The sequence below is a fragment of the Leuciscus leuciscus genome (genome assembly GCF_965113295.1).
Source record: "Leuciscus leuciscus genome assembly, chromosome: 16".
Lineage (NCBI taxonomy): Eukaryota > Metazoa > Chordata > Actinopteri > Cypriniformes > Leuciscidae > Leuciscus > Leuciscus leuciscus.
This window is the reverse complement of record NC_138740.1, coordinates 373,888-401,002: the sequence shown is the minus strand read 5'-3', so window position 1 is coordinate 401,002 and position 27,115 is coordinate 373,888. Positions and strand designations below refer to the sequence as shown.

Here is a 27,115-nt window from a genome sequence, read left to right as displayed (position 1 = left end):
AGCCAGTTTCACTGCATTCTTGTTATTAATCAATAATAAAGACTTATAAAAAAGTTTCAACTCATTCCTTCAATAAATAATGTTAGGATTTATCTTAAAAAAACGACATTTATGTATGAAATGTTTACTTAACAGAATTACATTGTTAATGCCAAAATCATTATGATCATTGCGAAAAATACCAAATTTTATATCATTAATTGTTAGATTCACTATCTGAATTCCTTTGGATACAAGCAATTGTATAAGGTCCAGCCAAAACCTTTGTACAACTTCGCACAAACAAAAAAGATTATCCAAATCTTCGGGTTCATTATCACAAAAACTACAGTTTCCTACATCCATTTTAAACCTCTGTTTTAAGAAATCATTAGTTGGATCAATTTTATTCATAATTTTAAACTGCATTTCTTTCATCTTTGGCGGGACAGGAAATTTTAAGTATTTACATCTAATCTTTCTTATTGTCTCCTTCCCAAAATCTTTGAGAATATAATCTCTTTTGAGAGAGCTTGTTTGGCAGTTAAGTAAACAGTTTCTTATGAACTTGTTGTTACATTTGTAATTCTGAAAATTAATACCATTAATACAAAGTTGTCTTAGGGTAGGAGTGATTTTTGAGTATATTATATCCTGCTTAATCATAGCTACAAGTGATACTGGGAGAGCTTTCACAATCTGTTTAAACTTCTTTTGGGTACATGATCTAATTTGAAATTTGTCACAGAATTCCACATGTTGTAAAACATTTCCTTCCACATCCATGAAGTGGGCAATAGCCCAGACACCTTTAGAGAACCATTCTGGAATAAAAAGAGATTTTCTATTTACTAAAATATACCTATTATTCCAAATAGGTGTATTGTGTGGTGTGAAATTATGCTTGAATATTAATTTCCAATACAGAAGGACCTGTTGGTGAAAATCTGACAGTTTCATAGGAAGTTTCTTAAAATCAAAATCACATTTTAGAAGAAAACTAATTCCGCCTACTTTTTCAAAAATCCGATTGGGAATATAAGACCACAGTGAATTTTGATTTTGAATTTAGTTTTTCAACCATCTAATTTTCAACATACCATTCATACAATCAAAATCTATTGCATTACCACCTCCATCCTCGTAAGATCTAATTAAATCCTGCTTGGCTATATAATGACATTTATTCCGCCATATAAAATTGAAATTTAGTTTGTTGATAGTTTTAACTATTTGGGGTGCTATTGGAAGGGAGTAAGCTGGATATATTAATCTAGATAAACTGTCCATTTTAGTTAACAATATTCTGCCAAAAATGGAGAGATCTCTTTGTAGCCATCTATTTAGATAGGTTTTACAATTATCAACATTGTCTTTTATGTTTCGTTTTTCAGAAATTGTTTTGTCTTTAGTCACCACAATACCCAAGTATTTGACTTCTTTTTTTACCTTTATGTTATATAATGATTGCATGGATTGGTCTTTTAATGGCAATAATTCACATTTATTTAAATTTAACTGAAGTCCGGAGGCTTTTGCGAAAATATTGATAGCTTGTAATGCTATGGGAATTTGGAGCTCATTTTTAAGAAACAAAGTTGTATCATCAGCCAGCTGACTTATAATTATTTGTTTGCCCATCAACTTCAGACCTTCAATCACGCTGTTCTTAATTAAAATAGACAGAATTTCTGCAACCATTATAAACAACAAGGGAGAGCTTCCACATCCTTGCCTTATTCCTCTACCAATATTAAATCTTTTACAAGTCCTGTGTCCCAAAGACACACAGCTATTTATATCAGAATAAAGCATAATGTATAGTATCTATGAATTTGTCGCCAAAACCAAAATAATGAAGTGTTTCTAAAATAAATTCATGCTCAACAGAGTCAAAGGCCTTATAAAAATCAAGGAAGAGTATAAAACCAGCATCATCAATTAAATCACTATAGTCTAATAAATCCATAACAAGTCTTATATTATTATGAATGACTCTTCCTTTTATAAAGCCTGACTGTGTCTCACTTATTATGTCTGCTATCCCTTTTTTAAGTCTAGATGCAATGGATCCTGAAAATATTTTATAGTCTGTATTTAATAATGTAATCGGTCTTAAATTGTCTAATTGCCGTTTGTCTTTCCCCGGCTTTGGAATCAGAGTAATTACACCCTGTTTCATACTAGTCATCAATTCTTTACTAACTATACATTCTTTTAACGCTTCAAATAATATGATTCTCAAATCTTCCCAAAAATATTTATAGAAATTAACTGTAAGGCCATCTAAACCCGGGGATTTATTTGAAGCCATTTTCTTAAGAACTGCGTCCAGTTCATCAATTCTAAGTTCAGCGTCACAGATCTTTTTAAAAGATAAATCAATCTGGGGGATTAGTGGACTAAGATTTTGAAAAAGATTATTACAGTCTAATTTCGAGAACTGAGAAGAATATAATTTAGAATAAAACATGTAGACTTCATTTTCTATGATTTTAGAATCTTTCCTTTCCTCACCATTTACTAAAAGACTAGAGATGCAATTTTTTTGTTGTCGGCTTTTTTCTAGATTGAAAAAATAATAGGAGTTCTTTTCACCTGATTCAATCCACCTTGCTCTCGATCTCACAAACGCTCCCTGTGCTTTGTCAAGATAATGTTGATCTAACTTGTTCTGCAACTCGACTAGTCTGCTTTTTCCTTCAGAGGTTAAATTGGTGTTGCTACAGCATGCATGTATTTCTTGTAATAATTTGCTTTCCATCTCTTTATTTTTTTTAACTAGTACTTTACTAAATTGGATACTTACTTCTCTAATTCGGAATTTGATGAATTCCCATTTATTACTATGACCAATAATCGCGTCATCATTTTGAATTTCAGAAATTGTTTCTCGGATTTTACTGCAATATTCTTCATTTTGTAATAATTTGGCATTAAACTTCCAAAAGCCTTTCCTATATGTTAATTTATTTGTAGGTTCTAAGATTAGTTCTATGAAACAGTGATCTGATAAAGGTGCATTTGACATAGTTATCTTTGTAACATGACTCATTATACTATCAGTACCCAACCAATAATCAATCCTAGATTTACAGCTTCCATTTGGTCTAAACCATGAAAAACCTGTTATTCCTGGATATATTATTCTCCAAATGTCACTAACATTATTATCAGCCATAAAGTTATTAATTAGGATATTATATTGAGGTTTTCCAACTCTAGCTGGCCACCTATCAAGCCACTCATTTGGAGTCATGTTCCAATCTCCTCCACATAAAATATAATCTGTAAAATATCGACCTTTAAGCTCAGAAATCACCTTTGTTATATCATCTAACATTAATTTATTTTGGTTATCATTATTATATCCATATATGTTAATCAACATTAAAGGCACAATATGGGATTTTTTCTCCACTAGGGGTCGCTAACCTATTTACAATAACAAAGGCGTAGATTGATGACGCAACATTTGCTATGAATTATGGATTTTGTCGTCAACGTCAAGCCGACCGATCTAATAATGTATATGGATTACTGAATACATCGATGCTTTTATCATGACTGTGATATGAAGCAGTTCGGGATTGCTAAGAGACAGCTATCAGCTCCAAACGCGACGCGAGTCCCGCGGATATAAAAGGAATATGGACATTTCATTCTACCGAACTACACGCAGAATTACAACTCACAGGTCAGTCTATTAGACAAATTAAACTTGAGAGGTAACGCAGCGCTGTTTCACTTGGTCTAACATTACACTATCACTCTAAACTGCATTTGAATGTGTTGAAATGTATGTGTTAACGTTAGTTTGTCTGTATGAGACTAGCAGTAAGCTAGCTAGATCAACATTAGAATAACATACAGATCATATTCTAACATTTTATCACTGTTGAACTATATAACCTTGATTAGTTTTATGTAAATGTGCTCACCTGTTTAATAAAGTACATGTAGGAGTTGTCGAAGTCTCGGACGTGGAGCTCTCGTTTATATAGTGTCCATGGGAGCTCTCGACATCTCGAAAACACCGCGCTGATATTGATTCTCGGTTTAGTTCTCCTTTTTTATCCAAAGTCTGCTTGCCATGGTCCATAATGTTTGAACGAAACAACAACAGCGTGCAAATAGACATTGCGAACTACACAGTTGTCCGCGTCAGTTTGGTTACTATCAGAGGGCTCTGGTTCATAGCTCTGGTTGCCATGGCAGCACGAGCGGAAACCAGAGACAACACGGATATGACGGCATTGACGGCGACAAAACGGAAATAAAGACACGGTCCGTGTCTTCGAATTAAAATATAAATTTCTCTGGATTTAGAAGTTAATTGGAACTGTCGGGATAATGTAAATACACAACTTTAAAAAATATATAACATAGATATAGTGATTTTTTATATTTTTAAATAAAAAAAAATACATATTGTGCCTTTAAGAAAGAACCTTCAGTTTTCACCACAGCTATCAACCAATGTCCTTCTGTACAGAAGGACATTGTACAGAATGTCCTGTCCGATGTGTAATAACTTCTCCTGGAAAGTTATTGAAGCAAATCGCTACTCCACCGGATCTTGAAGAGCCATGACTGAACAGGATTTTTCCGCCCCATTGATTCAACCAGAACGATGCATCAGCTTCTGAGGAATGAGTTTCTTGTAAAAAAAAACAATGAGATTTTTGCCCTTTACAAAATAAAAACAATGCTTTTCGTTTAACAAGATCTTTCAAGCCCCTAACATTTAAAGAACCAAACGAGATTTTAACATTAAGCATGAACTAACAAGACAAGGAAAGAAAAGAAAAAGAAAATAATAATGTTATACAATACTTAATATTATGCTACTAGAAAGAAAATGCTACATGTTAGAGCTCTCAAACCGCTCATGAAATCTCCACCTTTAAAGACTTAACTGAAAAGGATTGTAGACCGTTGTCCTCAATACGACGTCCAACAAAGTACACGTATGGAACCCCGGAAAAGGGTCCACTTTCCAGCCCGAAATTATATCATCCTGACAAAGTCAACCCGAAAGTATATCATCCTGAAGAAGTTTGTAGTCCGTTGTCTTCAACACGACGTCCATCAATGTACGCGTAGGGTCCCCGGAAAAAGGCTCGCTTCCCTGCCTTTCTTGCTTGGTCAACCAACGGCCATAAACGCTCTCGTGCCTCCAAATCCTCTTTGGGTAACATCTCCGCAAAACTGATACCTTCCATCCTGCATATTGGCGAGTCTTTGGTTTTCAGCCAGACTTCATCCTTCACATGTCTCAAAGCAAACAAGATAATGACTTGCCTGGTGCGATTATCCTCTCGTTTGCCAAGTCTATGAACAACATCCACCGCGCGCTCCGTGTCTGTCGCATATTCTGGGGCAATTTTCTTCAGTATGGGAATGATGGTCGCTCTGAGGTTTTCATCTTTCTTCTCCTTTAGTCCCCTCACTCGAAGACATGGTCTCATCCTGTATCGTTTCTGTTCCATCACTTTCTTCTTCAATTCTTTATTTTCCTCCAGTAAATGACTATTAGCTCTCTCCACTTCCAACACTTTATTTTTAACCTCCTTTAGTTCTTCCAAGTTGAACTGCACAGTCTTGGTTAAACTAACAATCATGGCTGTGTTCTGTCGGTTTTGTTCTTTGATGTCTCCTAACTGCGACTCAATTCCAGTCACACGTTTACCCAACTCCAAAATTGCTTCCAAAATATCATTATTTGAGGCTTGGGGATGACCACTCTCAGTGTTTGGCTTGGCTTTCTTTTCTTTTAAAGTCTTACTTGGAGTTGGCGGCGTTGAGTCTTGTCCGCGTTCCCGCTTTGATTGCAGAGTTACGACGTCCATTGCACAATAGTCATGCTCGCCGTCCTTTGGCTTTTCTGGTAATGTAGGCTTTGACGAGGTCGGCATTTGCAGTATTGCTGGTTTAAGAATCTGCTGAATATTCATCGTTTCAATTCGGGTAGAGACAATTAGTTAAATCGTGAAAATATGCGGCCTTGAAGAGAGCTCTCAAAAACGCGACTGCCTACTCCGTCGCCATCTTGGTACCCCCTCTTTTACTCTGTAATGTACAAATGACTTTCTTTAGGTGCAGTTCTCCACCCCGGTGACAGTGAACTTTTGTTGAACTGACCAACAGGGACGTGCAGAGAGTTCCTCAGGGGCTCAAATGTAAATAAAGGGGCACATATATATATATATGTAACGGTCACCGGCTGGAGTGCCCTTGAGAACCACCAGAGGGCACTCCACACCAGACTCTAATGTTCACTCACAGACTACATCTCCCATCATTCTCTGCCTGGACTCATCAGCACTCATTATCACATTCACCTGTATCTCATCTTCTTGTTTAGTTCACCCCATATAAGCCTGGTTCACCCCTTCACTCACTGCAAAGTTTGTGTCACACTGCATCTCTGAGCATTTTCCCTGGTTTCCTGTTCCGTGGACTATTCTCTTGCCTCTGACCCCTGCCTGTCTTGTTTTTGTTTGTTTGTTTGTTTGTTTGTTTGTTTGTTTGTTTGGACTGCCTACCTGTGTTTTGACCCATTGCCTGTTTATTGGATTACGCCTTTGGATTATATAAATAAAGCTGCATTTGGATCTCCTCCTTGAGTCTCGGAGCAGTTTCATGACAATATATATGTATGCTCATCAAGACTGTGTTTAATTGATCAAAAATGCAAGAATGAAATATTACTACAAATTAAAATAATGGTTTTCTATTTCAATATACTTATAACCTTTGACACTTTTTCAGGATTCGGAGTATAACAAATAAAAAAAGAACAGCATTTATTTAAAATAGAAATCTTTTGTACCAATATACACTATTGTTCAAAAGTTTGTGGTCAGTAATTTTCTTTCTTTTCTTTTTTAAAAAATAAATAAATAAATAGTTTTATTCAGCAAGGATGTGTTATATTGATAAAAAGTGATAGTAAAGACTTATAAAAGTATTTCTACTTTAATTAAACACTGTTCTTTTTTACTTTTTATTCATCAATGAATCCTGAAAAAATTACCACAGGTTCCAAAAAAACATAAAAAAAAAAACAACATTAACACAACTGTTTCCAACATTGATAATAAATAATATTAGAGTGATTTCTGAAGGGTGTGGCACTGAAGACTGGAGTAATGATGCTGAAAATTCAGCTTTGATCACAGGAATACATTATATTTTAAAGTATATTAAAATAGAAAACCATTATTTTAAATTGTGATTTTTTTTCTGTATTTTTGCTGGTTCGCCGCTTCAGGGCACGAGGTGTCTGTATGATCGTTGAAAATGAGTGTTTTTCAACGGCGGAAAGAGGTCAATAAAACAGCTGGAGAACAATAGGCCTATTTCACATCACGTTACAATTCCCTCAGGAAAGCCATTTAATGACCATGTATAGCAAGTTACTGTAGTTGGCTAGAAAAATTAGAGGAGTATTTTATTAAATATGTGCTCTATATTACATATTTATTATATTTTTACATATCGTTACAATATTCTAACGTTATAATACAAACCATATTGTATTACAGTTAGGGTTAGGGTTAGAGTTGTTATAGAGTTGTTATTTTTAACCTTTAATAATAATACCAGCTGACAGGGCTCTCTGTGTGTTCACAGCATTAGGTGAGACATTTTTGTTCTTCAGAAAAAAATTAACATGTATCATACCTTATATTTATTGAAATTAATCGATCAGATTCAAATCACAAGAATTGAATTGAAATCGTGAAATTTGTGTCAAGCAATAATAAAAACAGTGGCATACCAGTCATTGTGCCATGCAAACATTTTAACATGTTGTCACTAAACTTAATACAATTATTTTTAGTTACCAAACCTTTTGACAATCACAATACACTTGTGATGCTGTTTTATTGACCACGATATTATCATTGATATTTGTTTGAGAGGGGCTCTTTTGATTAATTGTGGCTCGTTCTGCACGTGCCTGCTGACCACACAGTGTTTTTGTGGAACTTTTAGGAAATACTTTCCCTGGTATTGAGGTCCACCAGTGTTTTGTGTTGTTTCACTTCCCCATCTGTTCCTAGTTTGATCCTAAAGGGGAAGCTTGCAAGCTTGCAGCATTTCACTATTATGTTCAGTGCAGTGTTTCCCCTGTCCTGGAGTCCTCAACACATCATCTTTTGGTGTATGTATATCAAATAGTATTAGAATCCTTTATTCACAGCTAAATTCATATATGTAAGATTGTTGAGACAACATTATCTTTGTAAAGTATTGAAAGTCTTCCACTTTTTACTGAGGATTCTGGAGAAATAATGGACTCTGCTCAGGATCACATGAAGATGGAACAGTTGTGGGTCTATTACAGGCATTATAAGATTAAGGGCCACACTTGCTTCTGTGTGTAACATTTTCTTTTGAATACATGAATGGACTTCTTTATTGTGTCATTTGAATTGAGTCAATTCAAATGTGCTTATAGACATTTCCACAAAACATGTATATATTTTACATGCTGTTAAATTAGACAATAAGCCCAATGAGGGTTTACAGCGCTCTCAGAACATGAGGTGAGTATTGTTAGGCTCTCCGTGTAATACTGATGCCACGAGATGACAGACAGCTGTGTGTTTATAGAGTATTTTACAATGTCTTCAAACTCGGTCAATCACTGTCAAGGCCTGGAACTATCCGTGTAATGCTGCTTTTATTGATGCATTTCACACATCCACTTTCAATATACATGTACATCCACTACCTTTTCTGAGCTCGATCATGATGTGATTTCATTATCAAAAAAAAAATGTTATTGTCTTTTTTTTTAAATACAAAGACAGAAATTCCAGTGCTAAGACCACTGAGAGAAAAAACAAATACAGTGTTAATACAATACAAAATAAACTCATACAATGTAAAAATGAATATTTTAATCACATAAATAATGTGAAGCCATTGAGTTCCTTCGTGAAGACGAGGGCGACTGTAGGATCTTCTGAATCACTTTCACTCCTTGGTTTGTTTGTGTTGGTTCATGATGACTGTTCCTCTGCCGTCCTCCAAGCTGTGTTTATCTCTTCTCATGAAACTGATCACAAACAGCTCATATTTAATGAGGAGTGAAAGATGAGAAACGTGTGTATTGATGTTTGGAGTGATGGGAGACGTACCTTCTGCATCTCTGCATCTGCTCCAGTGTCTCGGGCAGCACTTTCTGGAAGGTCTCGGGCAGAAACAGGTTAGTTACTGAGGAGGCGATGGTCAGGCTTCCCATCAGGAGGTAGGGCAGATACTTGCTGAACGTGCCTTTATGAACCAAGAGGAGAACTCAACGTCATCACAACAATCTGCAGCCGTTTCCCCACTGAAGCTACTCTCTCAAAGCTGTTCCTGACACCAGCTCGGGATTTACCCAGGAATATGAGTAAAATGCTGATCTTCTTTCAGAAATATTTCAGGAGTGGTAAACAGACCCATTCAGACTTTGAGTCAAGTTTGATCCCTTTTTATGAATCCTCCCGAGACTTGTTTGCTTAAATGATGGAAACTTCACAAGAGTAGATGTGAAGCGATAGATCTAACGAGTGTTTCAAATACATTAGGAGGAATAATAAATTGGGAAGTATTTATTTTCCTATAATAAGTAAAATTGTAAATAATGAGATGGAAAGGAGGGAAAAACGAGGAAATATAGGAAAATAGAAGTTTGAGAAAGCTAATTGGGAAAAATACAAAATAATGAGTGAGGATGGAATGAAAATGATCAAGATTAACGAAGGGAAAGATATTGAAACGATAAATAAAGGACTAGTTTCAGTGATACAGAATGCTGCAAAAGAATGTCTTCCTGAAGGAAAGGAAAGAGGGTGGAGAAAATAGTTCCATGGTGGAATGAGAAGCAATCAGAAAGAGAAGGAAAGCATTTTAAATACTGAAGAAAACACATAATTGGGAACATATGATATATAAGAAAATTCAAGCAGAAGGTAAATAAAGAGAGTATTGGTGACTGGCGAGTCATTGAGAGCCATTTTGTGAAGATATTGGTGAAAGTACTCCAGATGAGGAAGTGGAGCATGATTAAAAAGATGGAAGTGGGAAAGAATATGAATATCCAGTGTTAAGTATAGGAGAGGAAATGCAATAAGTGATAAGATAAATTCCAAAAACTATAATATTAAATGATTTAGGCAGAGGTGTTTGATTATTTTATTACTTTTGACCTCAGGGAGCGTTAAACCTAACCCAGGCCCAGTCTCTGCCTCAAGTTCTGAAGCACCTGCAGATTTTAAATCAAGCTGGACTTGCTTTTATACATTTAAATGTTCGGAGCTTAAAATGGATATGTTCCACATCTGTGTCCTGAAGCTTGGCTGAACAAATCTGTTTTGGACAAGGATATCTGTATTAATAGCTATAATGTATGACTGACATGCCCAAAAGGCGTGGGGGCGTAGCAATGTTTATTTAAAAAAGTAGGTTTCATGTTAAAGTATTGCTTTATTGTATGTATTGTAATCCGTGAGTAAACTGATTTAGAGTTTTCTTGATGTTGTAAATCTCTCAGCATAAGTCTCTGTCTGCTATAGGACGCATCTGCTGATAGTCCTGCTCTCCCTTCTTTATTACAGATCCTTTCAGATTTACATTATAAAGAGTTAGTAGTTCTTGGTGACTTAAAATGGAATTGGTTGCATTCAGCAACTGATGAATTATAAACCTATTGCGATCCAGTAAATCTTTTTCAGATTGTTGACAGTCCCACTAGAGCGGATTCAGAATGTCCGGGAAAATCATCTGTAATAGATTTAATCTGAACAAACGTCCCGCAGAAGTGTTCGACTGCTTCCACATCAGCGAATGACATCAGTGACCATGTGTGGTCAGATTCCTCAAACCAAACCACGCATCATATAACCACAATGACACATTTCTCTGAACAAGGGTTCCTTCATGATCTGAACAATTTTGAGTGGGAAAAAATTAATTTAATTCCTGACCTGGAAATAGCCTAAGAATTATTTTATGCATATTTTTCTGCTTTAGTTAATAAACATGCCTCCTTTAAAAGGTGCAGAGTGAAGGGTCGGAATAATGCATGTTTACTCCTGTCTTATCCAGTGTGCTTCATGAGAGTAACCTGGCATGGGCAAAAGCCAGGAGAACCGATCTAAATTCAGTCTGGCTTAATTTCAGGCAAATATGGTTGCAGTCAGAAAAGCTCAAGCTGAACATTTCTTTATACAAACATCAAGCAACCTAAATAATTCATCAACTTTTGGAAAACTGGTACGAACATGACTCACCCAGGAATATGACGTATGGCGCGGTGATGCTGCCGATGCGAGCGGCTGAGGAGCACATGCCGAGTCCCAGGTTCCTCAGGACGGTGGGATAGAGCTCCGCTGTGTAGATGTACACCACCGTGAAGGACATGGTGAAGCCGAACTTCCCAGCCATCTCCAGTGCCAGAGCCAGAGAGTGAAGATCTGCGGAAGAGCTCGTTGTTACGCTGATCTTATAATGCCTTTTCACAAGATGTAAAATAAGTCTCTGATGTCCCCCAGAGCGTGTGTGTGAAGTTTTAGCTCAAAATGCCCCACAGATATTTTTATAGCATGTTAAAATTGTCACTTTTTGAGGGTGAGCAAATATGTGCCGATTTTGTGTGTGTCCCTTTAAATGCAAATGAGCTGCTGCTCCCGGCACAGAGGGCGGAGCTTCAAGAGCTGGTGTGTGTGTGTGTGTGTGTGTCTATGTGTACGCACTGAACATTTAAAAAACCTTTAGCCTTTTATGTTCAAACCGGTGTCAGACAATGATGGAGAGACTCAAGAAGAAGAGACAACATGTAGAAGCAACAGGGCATTTCTGAATGGTTAGTTGATGAATTTATGTAGCCGATGTGGAGTTAACTATCTTCTAGTCATTGATTAGCATATTCTGTCATGATATTCTATAAATCGTGTTCCGGGGGCGGGGTTTATGTAAATATTAGGGTTTGTGATGTCACTAACCCGGGAGGAAGCTTGTGTAGTCTCTACCAGCCGTTTGATGAAGAGACCCATTCAGACTTTATGTAAAGTTTGATCACTCTTTATGCATCCTCCTGAGACTTGTGTTCCTATATAAGCTCTGAATCTGCAAAAACACGTGGATGTTTCTTCAAATGTCCAGTCAAGCTTTCCTGATAAATATGTGACTAATAGGATTAACCTCTTTTCCTTGAAATGTCCAAGTCCAGTTTTACTTGCAGAGAGCGTAAGCTAATCCTCGACCCGTAGTAAACTCACATGCATTCATAGGATTGAGTCAATAAACCGATTGCTAATGCTTTTTCTTCGAGGTGCACTAAACTTGCACTCAGTTCTTCAAATTCTCCTTCTCTACTCTTGCTTACTGCTCTTTCACGGCTTTAAGGCCTTGTGATAGTCCTCATTTGAGTAAATTACTCTTATAGTTCCACCAAGTTTTCAACACTATCCCTCTCTGTAAGGTCAAGTTGCATGGACGAGAGTCTTACTTTTTTATACTGTATAGGATCTCTGCAGAAATCTAAATTTTAGGATAATTCTCAAAGCCTGAACCTTAAGTCGGGCTTTATTTGAGCTGTGTTGTGAGTTTGATGTGAGCTGTGTTGTACTGAGCTCTTACTGTCGGGGATCATCTGGAGCAGGAATCCTCCTCCTATAATGAGGAAAGCTGAGAGCACGGGTGTGTTGTGTTGTGTTGTGTTGTGTTGTGTTGTGTGTTGTGTGTTGTGAGCTCTTACTATCGGGGATCATCTGGAGCAGGAGCAGGAATCCTCCTCCTATAATGAGGAAAGCTGAGAGCACGGGTCTGCTGTGTTGTGTTGTGTTGTGTTGTGTGTTGTGAGCTCTTACTATCGGGGATCATCTGGAGCAGGAGCAGGAATCCTCCTCCTATAATGAGGAAAGCTGAGAGCACGGGTCTGCTGTGTTGAGTTTAGGGCTGTACTCAACCAAAGAAAATCTTGGTCGACTGAAGTTCTGAAATTTTCGACTAAAAATCGACTAAAATCGACTAAAAATGACGGTAGAAAAAAAAAAAAACGTTAAGTTAATTAGATGCGCACTGTGCGCAGTACTTGGTAGCCTTGTTGTCCGCCTAAATGAATTATAAATAAACATAAAAAACTAGTAGGCTATTTGCAGTATATTAAATCGTTTTTGACCTAATTATTTTGCACTGAAATGAGTCTGACACTCAAGTCTGTCGGCTCTGACAGCGTTGCATCACGTGCACCTGCGCAATATCATAGCTTATGCTTTCCGAAAACAGTACTATGTTGTCAACTAGTGATATCATCACAAGAATTGTTGAGGAATATGCAACATAATTTAGACAATTATTTTTGTCATATGTTATAATAATAAGTTATAACTGTCAGACACTATCATTTCACCGTGCATGTCCTCGCACCGAGCGAGGCTGAACATGAGCTCAGCTTCGCAGCTGAGACACGAATAGACTATTAACTTAAAGCTTTTACTCTTAATAAACACAAAAGGCACGTCCACTTTAATAAAAAAAGAATATTTATTAAACAAACCAAGAGCAGAAACGAAATAAAGTGCATAACTGAAAAATAAAGCATCCTAGGCTCAAAACTAACACAACCAACAGCACAGCGCAATTGCGCATTAGGCTCCAAATAAAACATAAAAAAGTTAGGTTATAACACTAAAACATTGAAATATGCAAATTCTGATATGTTCATATAGCCTACTCAAAACAGACAGGGCAAGCTAACGCAGACAAGTGAGCTTACCACTTTTAGATGATATGTCATGTTTGTCGTCGAGCTGTGGAAAACTTTGCATTCGACCTTTTTCCTGTTATCAATTTTAACAAAATGCTGCCACACTGTCGATTTCTTTGTTGTTGACATGTTAGAAGAGGACTGACTATTAAACGCTCTCACAATTAAATAAATAATATTCAGCATCAATTAAACCTTCTATAGTTAAATAAATAATATTCAGCATCAATTAAACCTTCTATAGTTATCGCTCTCTCTTGGGTTGGGCTAATCCAAAAAAGGTGAAAACAAGGGGGGTGTTCTAAAGACAGACCGTTACAGTGAAACAAGGGTACTCTGAAAACACCCCCATTAGCAGTTAGTGCTTTCCACCTGATGAAATGAGCGCGCCTCAGCGCGGCAAAACTGATGAAATAAACGCAGCAAAACTGATGAAATGAACGCGGCAAAAAATCGACCAATCAGAATTTTGGTCGAACCAGAATGTATCGACCAATTAATCGACTAATCGACTGGGACAGTACAGCCCTAGTTGAGTTGAGTTGTGTTGAGTTGAGTTGAGTTGAGTTGAGTTGAGTTGTGTTGAGTTGTGTTGAGTTGTGTGTGTGTGTGTGTGTGTTGTGAGCTCTTACTGTCAGGGATCATCTGGAGCAGGAGCAGGAATCCTCCTCCTATAATGAGAAAAGCTGAGAGCACGGGTCTGCTGTGTTGTGTTGTGTGTTGTGTTGTGTTGTGTTGTGTTGTGTTGTGTTGTGTGTTGTGTTGTGTTGTGTTGTGTTGTGTTGTGTTGTGTTGTGTTGTGTTGTGTTGTGTTGTGTTGTGTTGTGAGCTCTTACTGTCGGGGATCATCTGGGGCAGGAGCAGGAATCCTCCTCCTATAATGAGGAAAGCTGAGAGCACGGGTCTGCTGTGTTGTGTGTGTTGTGTTGTGTTGTGTTGAGTTGAGTTGAGGTGTGTGTGTGTGTGTGTGTGTGTGTGTGTGTGTGTGTGTGTGTGTGTGTGTGTGTGTGTGTGTGTGTTGTGAGCTCTTACTGTCAGGGATCATCTGGAGCAGGAGCAGGAATCCTCCTCCTATAATGAGGAAAGCTGAGAGCACGGGTCTGTTGTGTTGTGTTGTGTTGATTCTCAGGGAATATCACACACAGTCTGCCTCGCTGCCTGCTGTGAGTGTGTCTGCTTCGGTGCTGTAAGCTCCGTCTTAGCCTCGTATTTCCTTGTTTTGAACCATCATTTACTACAATTTCTAGTTGTTTATACTACTACTAAATACAGCTTACCCAACATCTCAGATTACCTGACATCGCTAGCTTCCGTTACTACTAGCACAACACGCTAGTAATTCGCTAGCCTGTTAACGCGCCACCCGTGCGCGCAGCTATTTTTATTTATTTATTTTCTCTCGCGCGCTCGCGCCTTTGAGTTCATAAAAGCTCAGGTGAGTAAGAAACACTCAACAAACACGGTGAGTAATGTCTTGTCCTGTTATTATCATGCGTCGCGTCTGAATGCGTTGTTGTTTTTGGAGCTCTATCGATTTGATTTATAATTCTTGATTTTTCTCTTTAAACTCGCTTACAACGAACATTTTCTACTTTTCCTCACTGAGAAGCACTAACGTTACTGCTCAAACCTCATAGTTACAACGCGGACTGTTGAGCAGACGCGTCTCAAGCCTATTAGTGATCCAACGCTGGATACTCTTAAAGGTACGTCCGTGGATCACGGCTGAACGCGTCTTCTCCACACTCACTTACAAACATTTTTTGCCTATCGTGCGTTTACTCTACACCCCTACCACTAAAAAAAATTAAAAAATTAAAAAATAAACGGATTATATCCAAGACTTCAGTCATAAATTAGTATTAATATTGATGGCATCACTGGTAGCTTCGTTGCTAACTCACTGTCCATCTGTTAAAATGGTGAATATATCAGATGTAAGTAGTCTACCTTTTGGTGCAGGTGAGGACACATTTGAGCTTCACGCACTGCAGTCTGAGCTGGAAGCTGTTGAGAAACAGATCCACGACCTTTTATTGAGACAGGCCGAGCTGAGAGACCGGTGTTTGGCTCTTGAAACATCACGCGCCGATGCACACAAATCAGTGTTTAACGTTACTAACCCGCTGACTCCGACCGCGTCTACTCCGTGCGTTCCTCAGCATCGGTCGCGATCAGCCATGGTCTCGTTCACTCCGGCTCCAACACGCCACCACGAAGCCTGGGTGGTTCCGCAGCGGAAGACGTGAGTCAGGTTTAGACCAAGACTCTCTCCGACCTTCCCGGTTTTCGAGTTATCCACACAAAACCGCTTCTCCCCTCTACGCGAAACAGAACGCGATGCTGTGATCATCGGCGATTCCATCGTTCGGCACGTACACGCTACGTTAGGTAAAAGTAAGGTGCACAGTCACTGCTTTCCTGGTGCTCGTGTTTCTGAAATCGCTGCTCGCGTTCCCGAGATCCTGAACGGTGACGAGCGCGTCGGAACTGTGGTCCTGCACGCGGGAGTGAACGACATCAGGCTGCGCCAGACGGAGATTCTGAAGAAAGACTTCAGGAATCTGATCGATACGGTACGCAGCACATCGCCTGAAACAACGATCATTGTGTCAGGACCGCTTCCCACGTACCGACTAGGGCATGAAAAGTTCAGCAGATTATTTGCGCTAAATGAATGGTTAATGTCATGGTGCAATGAGCAGAAACTGCTCTTTGTAAATAATTGGAATCTGTTTTGGGAGCGTCCTAGGCTTTTCCGTGCTGATGGCTTACACCCAAGCAGATTCGGAGCGGATCTTCTGTCAGATAACATCTCCAAAATGTTAAATACCCTTTGACTAGTAACCAAAAGTCCAAATCATAGTCTCTGCTGCACCAATTTAACTGATATAAATACTAGTGTAGAACATTGCATAGAAACCGTGTCTATTCCTCGTTTAGTGAGATCAAATAATAAATCTACTGCAGGATCTAGGAAAAATCTAATTGTTATTAAAACAGAAAATGTTGCTATTAGTAAACAAAAACTATTTCTAAAGCTAGGTCTTCTAAACATTAGATCACTCACACCTAAGGCAGTTATTGTAAATGAAATAGTCACAGATAATAGCTTCGATATACTTTGCCTTACTGAAACCTGGCTTAAACCAAATGATTATTTCGGTATTAATGAGTCTACTCCTCCTGGATACTGTTATAAGCATGAGCCCCGTCTGATTGGTCGTGGCGGAGGTGTTGCAACCATTTATAGAGATATTCTAAATGTTACTCAGAAAACGGGTTATACGTTTATTTCATTTGAAGTACTTGTACTAAATGTAAAATGTTTTCCAAGATGGCCGCTGAGGACAGGTGTGGTTTTTTAGGCTCCACACCTATCCTTTTATTCAGCATTTTACGTCAGATTGTAACAGTTTTAGCCGATGCTTTTCAACAAAGATACCTCAATTCAAAGAAATGCATGCATCAAAGACGAGAATCAACCAAAAGGTACAGAGAAAATGGATGTATTTGGACAATGCTGCTTTGTATGTGGTTCCTGCTTGTTCCATCAGCTCAAGGCCTTTCTTTGGCTAGAAATCAATCAGTTGTTCCTGCACATCATGTACCTTTTAATGATATATCAAGACACATTTTTTTTGGACATGGACAGTATATTGCTTATTCTATTTTCTGGCAGAAAGATCATTATACTGGAATTGCTACTAAAGACAGAAAACAATTCACAAAAAGAAGTAAATGGCATGATTACAAGATTCTACTAGTTTTGCTGCTACTAAGTGGGGATATACAATTAAATCCTGGCCCATCTGTAAATCTTAACCCAGATCTAAACAGTGATTTGTCCAAACACTGTCTTCAGAAAGCAGTGCTGGTTTGGAATGATTCAACTGGAAGAAAGGAACCAACAGATATATTCCCTCTGGGACTGATGGCTACTAAACAGCAAAGGTGTATTAATGGTCTTACTCTTCACCAACATGAACATGAACTAGTGGATGAAAGAAGCAAACTGTCTGCAACCATCAGGCCAGGCCCAGGTTTCAGCAGCGGCAGAACAGCGACCACCAGGCCAGGCTCAGGTCTCAATGGCAGCAGTCCAGTTACCATTGAGCCAGGCTTAGGCCTTAGCATCAGCAGCAGTAGCCAAGCTACCACTGGGCCAGGCCTCCGCAACAGTAGTAGCAATAGCCTAGCTACCACCAGGCCAGGCTCAAGCCTCAGCAGCAGCAGTCCAGCTACTACCAGGCCAGGCTCAGGCCTCAGCAGCAGCAGTCCAGCTACCACCAGGCCAGGCTCAGGCCTCAGCAGTAGCAGTCCAGCTACCACCAGGACAGGCTCAGGCCTCAGCAGCAGCAGTCCAGCTACCACCAGGCCAGGCTCAGGCCTCAGCAGCAGCAGTCCAGCTACCACCAGGCCAGGCTCAGGCCTCAGCAGCAGCAGTCCAGCTACTACCAGGCCAGGCTCAGGCCTCAGCAGCAGCAGCCCAGCTACTACCAGGCCAGGCTCAGGCCTCAGCAGCAGCAGTCCAGCTACCACCAGGCCAGGCTTAGGCCTCAGCAGCAGCAGTCCAGCTACCACCAGGCCAGGCTCAGGCCTCAGCAGTAGCAGTCCAGCTACCACCAGGCCAGGCTCAGGCCTCAGCAGCAGCAGTCCAGCTACCACCAGGCCAGGCTCAGGCCTCAGCAGCAGCAGTCCAGCTATCACCAGGCCAGGCTCAGGCCTCAGCAGCAGCAGTCCAGCTACCACCAGGCCAGGCTCAGGCCTCAGCAGCAGCAGTCCAGCTACTACCAGGCCAGGCTCAGGCCTCAGCAGCAGCAGCCCAGCTACCACCGGGCCAGACTACAGGCCCAACTCCGGGCCTAGTAACTGCAGCAGTGTAGTTACCATCAGGGTTACTGGTCATGCGGTATGTAAACAAAGACAATTTAGATTCTTTCAGACTGTGAATCATGCAAAGGTTATATGGGATTCAAAGACTAAAACAGATTCATCATTTACTGACAGACTCCAATTTGGATTATCTGTGTTTAAGTGAATCCTGGCTAAACAGCAATACTCCAACACACATGATTGATGTACCTGGTTATATTTGTTTTAGAAAAGACAGACTAACTGGCAGGGGTGGCGGGGTGTTGATTTATATCAAAGAAACATTTAAATGTGTCCAAATTAATTTGGACACACCTTTAGAATGTGTGGGCATCACTGTAGTGTTGTCGACAAAAATGAAGTTTAATATTGTCACTTTATACAATCCCCCCTCACATGGTGTTTCATTTTACAAGGATTTAGATGACTTACTTAAACATTTAAATTGTCGCTGTGAGACTATCTTCCAAGGAGATTTTAACATAAATTGGTCAAGTAATAGTAATAGGCAAAAGTTAAAAATGATCTACTCAAAACATAATTTCCACCAAATAATCAAAGAACCGACAAGATAAACAAAAAGCAGTAAAACTCTTATTGACTTGATCTTCACAAATAGAACTGAGCGAGTGAGTAAAACGTACAACTTAATCACAGGTCTTTCTGATCACAATATGATTTTAATTGTTAGAAAGCTCTCTAAAAACCGTCTACAATCCTTCTGTAATATTCGGCATAAATTAGAACTTACAGGTATTCCAAAGAATAAAATAACTCAACTTGAAGATGAACTGCAGAACATAAATTGGAATAATGTTAAGCAAACTCATGATTTAGATACCTGCTGTACTACAATGATGAAAACACTAACAGATGTGATTCAGAAATATACTCGGGTACTGAAGTATTCACAACGTAGAAGGGTTTTACCATGGCTGAATAAGGATATTTTCCAGCTGATGAAAAAAAGAGACCTTGCGCTCAAACATTCATTATTAACAAAAACTAGCACAGATATATTTGTTTTTAAAGGATTAAGAAATAAAGTAGTTAGGGAGTTACGCAAAGCAAAAATAAACTACTTTATGAAATTGATGGCTGAATCAGGAGGGAAAAGTTCAGAACTTTGGAAACACCTAAATATTTTAACTAATCGAGTGCCTAAACAACAAAAATTTATAGCGGAATTAAATATAGATGGAATCGTCAGTAATGAAAGGACTGATATTGCAAACCAATTTAATAGATTCTTTATCCAATCAGCTGAGGAATTGGCTGACAATTTTCAACCAGTACAATTAAAACACATATTGAGAGACCAAACAACATCTTTTTGTATTAAAGAGGTAGACCAGAGTGAAACTGCTGAAGTTTTTAGACAGTTACGGCAATCTAAGGCCAAGGATAACTTTGGCTTGGATACAGCTTTTATAAAAAAACACAGTTCTCTCTTCTTAATGCCAGTTACACATGTAGTAAATTTATCCATAAGAGCAAATTAATTCCCTCAGCAATGGAAAACGGCTATTATAACTCCAGTCTTTAAGTCTGGAGCATCTGACCAGGTCTCGAATTATAGACCAATTTCAATTTTACCTGCACTCTCAAAGGTTCTTGAAAAAACAGTTGCCAAACAACTGGTTGATTATCTTGAAAGTAATCATCTTCTACATTCCAAGCAATTTGGGTTTAGACCACGGTACTCAACAGAGTTGGCAAACTGTTACCTCACTGAAATGATAAAACAGTCATTAGATGAAGGTAATGTAGTGGGAGCAGTATTTCTGGACTTGAAAAAAGCCTTTGATACTGTGAACCACGAAATTCTTTTAAATAAATTAGAAAATTTTAACTTGTCACATGATGCAATAACTTGGTTTAGATCATATCTAGAACACAGGCAGCAGTGTGTCAAAATAAATTCCACCCAGTCATCTATTCAAACTTGCCGAATCGGAATTACATTTACATTTACATTTATTCATTTAGCTGACGCTTTTATACAAAGCGACTTACAATTGCTATATATGTCAGAGGTCGCACGCCTCTGGAGCAACTAGGGGTTAAGTGTCTTGCTCAGGGACACATTGGTGTCTCACAGTGGATTCGAACCCGGGTCTCTCACACCAAAGGCATGTGTCTTATCCACTGCGCCACTACCACCCCTGGAATTCCACAAGGTTCAATTTTAGGCCCTTTACTTTTTAGTTTATATATAAATGATCTTCCAGACAGTTGCAAAAGGGTAAAATGCCAAATGTATGCAGATGACACAATTATATATGTCTCAGCAAAAACCCCTCAGATTGCAGCTGAGATGCTTTCAAAAGAACTGGATGGTGTATCACAGTGGCTCCGAAATAATCATCTGACCCTGAACTATGATAAGACAGTCTCTATGTGCTTTTCAATAAAAAGAAAGGTCAATGAAAATTTTAGAATAAAGATTGATGAGAAGGAGATAGATGAGGTACATGAATTTAAATTTTTAGGGGTTACTTTAGATTCTCATCTTAAGTTTGATAGTCATGTAAAGAGACTGTGCAAAACTGTCAAGACAAATTTAAACTGCTTCCGATTAATAAGACAATATATACCCATTAAGGCAGCACATCAGTTTATGCACTCTATGATATTTTCTCATCTATCGTATTGCATTACTGTTTGGGGTCAGGCCAATCAAACAACAATTACACCCGTTAGGTCATTATATAAACAGGCATTAAAAGTAATGGACCAGAAACCTGTAAGATGGCACCATTGCCTCATTCTAAGGAAGCATAATGTTTTCAGTTTTGACAGTTTTGTAAATTATTCATTTCTAAAACTACTTTTTAAGTGTGTGAACAACCTTGCACCAGAAATATTCTGTCAACTAGTAGCGAAACAAAAGAGTGGAATAAGAACTAGAGGCACAGTAAGTGGAAACTGTATAGCCGCAAAACGTAGAACAACATTTGGTCAGACATCATTTTCAGTAAGAGGCATAAAATTGTGGAACGCCTTACCATCAGAAATGAAAACACTGACAGAACTCAAGGTTTTTAATACACATTTAAAGCAATGGCTAAAACTGAAACAACTTTGTGAACACTGACTGTGCAGGATACAACAAAATGCATATAAACATAAAGTTGCATATGTTAGCATGCACAGACATATGCATACTTTTGTGTTTTTGTATTGTTAAATGTGTCTAGATTTTGTTTTATAGTGATTTCTACATCGATTTAAGCCCATATCTTATTTCATGTATGGGATGTATTTATTGTATGTATTTTAATAGTTATATTTTTTATTCAATACTCTGTAATTTCTGTTTTAATTTTACAAGCCTAACCAGGGACAGGGGTTGCAAATTAGTCATGGCTATAAACCTGTATGCATGGCATCTACTTTGTATTTTTTATAAAGCAATGTTCTATGCATTTGTCCCTGTCAAATAAACATTAAATAAAAAATAAAAAATGTTACGCTCTTAGATGTTAGAAAAACATCCCTATTATCTCTAGCCTTGGCTACCGTATATAGACCGCCAGGGCCTTACGCTGATTTCCTAAAAGAGTTTGCAGATTTTCTCTCAGACCTATTAGTCAATGTCGATAAAGCATTAATTGTTGGAGATTTTAACATACACGTAGATAATCCAAATGATGCGTTAGGAGCTGCGTTTACAGATTTATTAAATTCATTTGGGGTCAAGCAAAACGTCACCGGACCAACACATCGTCTTAATCATACACTCGATTTAATTATATCACATGGAACCGATCCAACCGATATAGATATCATTCCACAAAGTGATGAAGTCACTGATCACTACATGGTAACTTGCATATTACGTACTGCTGTAATATGTCATGCGGCGTCGCGTTATCAACCAGGCAGAACAATCCTCCCATCCACCATAGATCATTTCTCAAATTGCTTATCTAATCTGTCTCAGCTGCTGCCTGAACCCAAACAAACAGATGAACTAGAAGAACTAACTAGCACTATGAGCACCATTCTCTCTAGAACATTGGATGTGGTTGCACCTATTAAATTAAAAAAGGTCAGAGAGAAAAATAAAGCACCATGGTATAACAATACTACGCATGTTTTAAAGAGAGAAACCCGTATTTTAGAGCGTAAATGGAAACAAACTAATTTAGAGGTCTTTAGAATCGCGTGGAAAGACAGTATGTCACGTTATAAAAAGGCCCTAAAAGCGGCCAGGGCTGAGCACCTCCGCAAACTAATAGAAAAAAACAACCAAAACAATCCAAGGTTTTTATTTAACATCGTGGCTAGACTAACAAATAAACAGACATCACCCGAACAAAATATCCCGTTACAGTTCAGTAGTAATGATTTCATGAACTTCTTCACTGAGAAAATAGAAAGCATCAGAACCACAATTGTAAACGTTCAATCTTCAATCGCGCCTTATAATTCAGCTTATTTCAAATCTTCCATTTATGTCTAAAATATTAGAAAAAGTGGTGTCCGCTCAACTGGGCTCTTTCTTGCAACAAAATGATATCTATGAAAAGTTTCAGTCTGGATTCAGACCGCATCATAGCACTGAAACTGCGCTCGTTAAAATCACAAATGATTTACTTTTAGCTTCTGACCAAGGCTGTATCTCAATACTAGTTTTACTTGCTCTTAGTGCCGCGTTCGATACTATAGATCACACATTACCCCCAATTTCCACCGGCTGCGTTACGGCTCCGGCACGGCGGCGGAGTCAATAGGTTTCCATTAAAGTCAATGAGTGTATTTCCACTGAATGCGATACAGCTGCGTTCCGACTCCGGCAATCCGCAGCCCTCCGTAGCAGATACGCAGAGCTTCTATTTTTGCCGGATGCCGGAGCGCTCCGCAGCACTACAGGGCAGAGTACGCAGGACAGGAAGTCGAGTGACAAAACAGAACAGCCAGAAACAAAATAAAAGATCCGTTTAATTTTCAAAATAAAATACACCGCGCTCATATTTCCCTACACTACACCTTGAAAACGTCATAATGGGCGGAGACAGGCTTGTTGAAGTTTTAACCCCGTTGACACGATGGATGAAGAAATGCTGATTATTGAGGTACAGAATCAACCCATCATCTGTGACCCGTCACATCCTTTTTATAAGGACAACATTAAAAAGGATGCAGCGTGGAAAACTATTGCAGAAGTGATTGGTTTGGTAGTTCTGTTTATAGAATAGGGTTGGGCGATGTCACCTAAATTGGCAGTTGACGATGTTTACAGTAAAACATCGCGATGGACGATGATATCGTCGGGGGGGGGGGGGTGCTACGGAATCGCGCTGACCATCACGAAGAGAGAGAGAGAGAGTAGCTACTTCTACTGTGTTTATGCCACGGGAATACTCGGCTTGGCATTTTGAAATATTTATATGTTTATTTGGCCGTTTAGGCTCGCAACCGAAGACAAAGACTATGCTTGTCCGTGTTGCGCTCGGAGCGCGCGCACAGCATCCTGTCAGTACAATTCAGGTCTCTTTCGCGACTTATCGCGCTTTTAATATTTCTTTTCAATATAAAGCACATCCTGCTCTTTTCTTTCTCATTCATTCATGTTTTATTATTAATAACTTTAAACAGAATCGTCAACTGAAATCTGCGCGGATTATCAACAATACGACACATTTATAGGACATAAAGGGTCTCTGCGGCAAAAGTGAAAGTACCAGCGGCCAGCGGGTGAGATGTTTCGAAATGTCTCTTTGAACAGTAAAGCACCCGTTTCAATAAAAGGATATATTAAAGTTTATATAGCCTACTTTTACATTTTCGCTGCTGTTCTAAAATGATTTTCGCCATCACCTTAAACAAGCAGCAGCTGCTTGAATCCCAGTGCAGGAGCTGTAACTGTTAGGTTACCACAGAAACGTAAGCGGTTAGTTGATTGCTGTGGTGACTCGTGACACTCGCGAACAGCACTGAACACGCACGTCTTAATTTTTTTATCGTTCGTTGGTAAAGGGTGAGAGACCTTGCGAGCCACATGATTTTTGCCTAAGAGCCAGGTGTGGCTCGCGAGCCAGGTTCCCAACCACTGGTGTACACACGAACACGAACTGCCGTGAGACTGGGCTGGTCTCACAGGGTGGGGGCGTGGCATCACGATGGTGGCTCACCATCGTGATGTCGGTCAGCCATCACAATGGACGATGATATCGTCCATCGGCACAACCCTATTATAGAAACTACATATCGCGCGATCAGACCAGAATTCGCGAGATTACATGGGGCCTCGTGACGTCAGCTGTCAGTCATGACCGCAGCCGTTGCGCAACAAATCCGGACCTGGTGGGTATTGACGGACGACGGAACACGGAGCTGTCACGCAGCGGAGCCGTTCCGCAGCCGTTCCGCATCTGGTGGAAATTAGGGGTTACTCTTAGATCGACTACAAAATTATACTGGTGTTCAAGGACAAGCACTAAGCTGGTTCAAATCATACCTATCTGACCGCTACCATTTTGTCTATTTAAATGGAGAAAAATCGATCATAACTCCAGTAAACTATGGAGTGCCGCAGGGATCTGTATTAGGCCCTCTGTTATTTTCCATATATATGATGCCACTTGGAAATATTATAAGGAAACATGGAATTAGTTTCCATTGTTATGCTGATGACACTCAAATATATATTTCATCACGGCCGGATGAAAACGCAAAATTTTCCAAATTGACAGAGTGTGTTAAAGATATAAAAGATTGGATGACGCGTAATTTTCTTTTATTAAATCCAGACAAGACAGAGGTAATACTTATCGGTTCAAAAAACCGCCCACAAAACCTCGCACAATACAACTTTAACATCATAGGATGTCCTGTTACTTTATCCTCTACAGTAAAAGACCTGGGTGTTATACTCGATTGCAACCTGTCTTTTGAAAATCATATTTCATATGATACAAAAACAGCCTTTTTCCACCTTAGAAACATTGCTAAGCTACGTAATATGCTATCAGTTTCTGATGCAGAAAAGTTAGTTCATGCATTCATGACCTCGAGACTGGATTACTGTAATGCTTTATTAGCTGGTTGTCCTGCATCCTCAATAAACAAGCTACAGTTAGTCCAAAATGCCGCCGCTAGAGTTCTTACGAGATCAAGAAAATATCATATAACACAGATTTTATCATCTCTACATTGGTTACCTATAAAGCTCTGTATTAATTATAAGATATTGCTACTGACTTACAAAGCCCTAAACGGCTTAGCTCCAGTCTATTTAACGGATCTTCTATCACCCTATAATCCATCGCGCTCTTTAAGATCACTAAATGATCTCAGTGATGTGTGTCGGGTCCCCGCTTTGATAACAGTAACTTTCTCATATGTTTACAGAACAAGCGGGAACCCAGTGTGCCTGTATCTTTCTCTATCGCTGTTCTATTACAAGATAGAAAGTCTAAGGCTTTCAATAGCCGTACAGCAAACTCAACTAATCTGGTGCCTGTTGCACGTCTAACTAAGATTGGTGTAGGGAAAAAAGGTAAGACTGTTAAGTTAGCAATTTTAAACATCCGCTCACTTAAAAATAAATCACTTCTAGTCAATGACTTAACCACAAACAACCTGGATTTTATGCTTCTAAATGAAACCTGGCTAGAAGACAGCTGCAGTGCAACAATCCTCAATGAAACATCCCCTCCTAACTTTACTTTTATGAGTGTCTGCAGAGCTGTTAAGAGAGGTGGGGGTCTAGCTGCTCTTTTTAAAGATATCTATCAATGTAAGCAAATATCATTTGGGAACTACACGTCTTTCGAATATCTGGGTATTGTATTAAAAGGTGCTCCACGCATTTTACTTATCATTATTTACAGGCCTCCAAAATACTCTCCAGCCTTTGCTGAGGAATTTACAGAACTGTTATCAACAATTACCTCAGAGTTTGACTTTTTTGCCATTGCTGGAGATTTTAACATTCACATAGATAATGCAGAAAACAATATGGCAAAAGAAATCAAAACTGTTTTAAAAACTTTTGATCTGACTCAGCATGTACATGGACCCACACACAATCATGGACACACTCTAGATTTACTTATCAGTAAGGGTCTAAACATCTCATCGATTGTTATTAAGGATGTAGCACTGTCTGATCATTTCTGTATTTTCTTTGATATATTGATCTCTCCTGCCACTGAAGCTAGATCTGTGTCTGTCAAGAAGAGATGCTTAAATGAGAACACTAGTGTACTATTTATGAAGGCTATATCCTTAACACCAAGCATATCTGCTGACTCTGTTGATTTTCTCCTTGATTCTTTTAACTCAAAAGTTAAAAGTGCAATTGATGATATTGCTCCTGTGAAAGTCAGGAAGAAGAGTGGCAGACAAAAAGCACCTTGGAGAAACTCAACAGCAGTGCAAAATATGAAAAGACAATGCAGAAAAGCAGAGCGCATGTGGCGGAAGACAAAGCTTGTAGTCCATTATAACATCTACAAAGACAGCCTTCATGCTTTCAATATG

General features: G+C 38.9%; 2 protein-coding genes across 2 annotated transcripts in view; one reads left to right on the top strand and one right to left on the bottom strand.

Moving 5' to 3' along the window:
* The window catches only part of LOC309476837 (uncharacterized protein), a gene marked incomplete at its 3' end in the record, with an annotated part of 180,910 nt that overhangs the window by 68,627 nt on the left and 85,168 nt on the right, over positions 1-27,115 (top strand). The window lies entirely within an intron of this gene.
* slc22a5 (solute carrier family 22 member 5) overlaps positions 8,669-27,115 on the bottom strand; it is a 49,894-nt gene continuing 31,447 nt past the window's right edge. The window contains exons 8-10 of the mRNA XM_082141320.1: positions 11,271-11,453; positions 9,135-9,270; positions 8,669-9,052 (exon numbers count right to left, since the gene is read on the bottom strand). Of these exons, the coding sequence (XP_081997446.1) occupies positions 8,971-9,052; positions 9,135-9,270; positions 11,271-11,453 (401 nt within the window). The 3' untranslated portion in view covers positions 8,669-8,970. The remainder of the gene's footprint in view (positions 9,053-9,134; positions 9,271-11,270; positions 11,454-27,115) is intronic.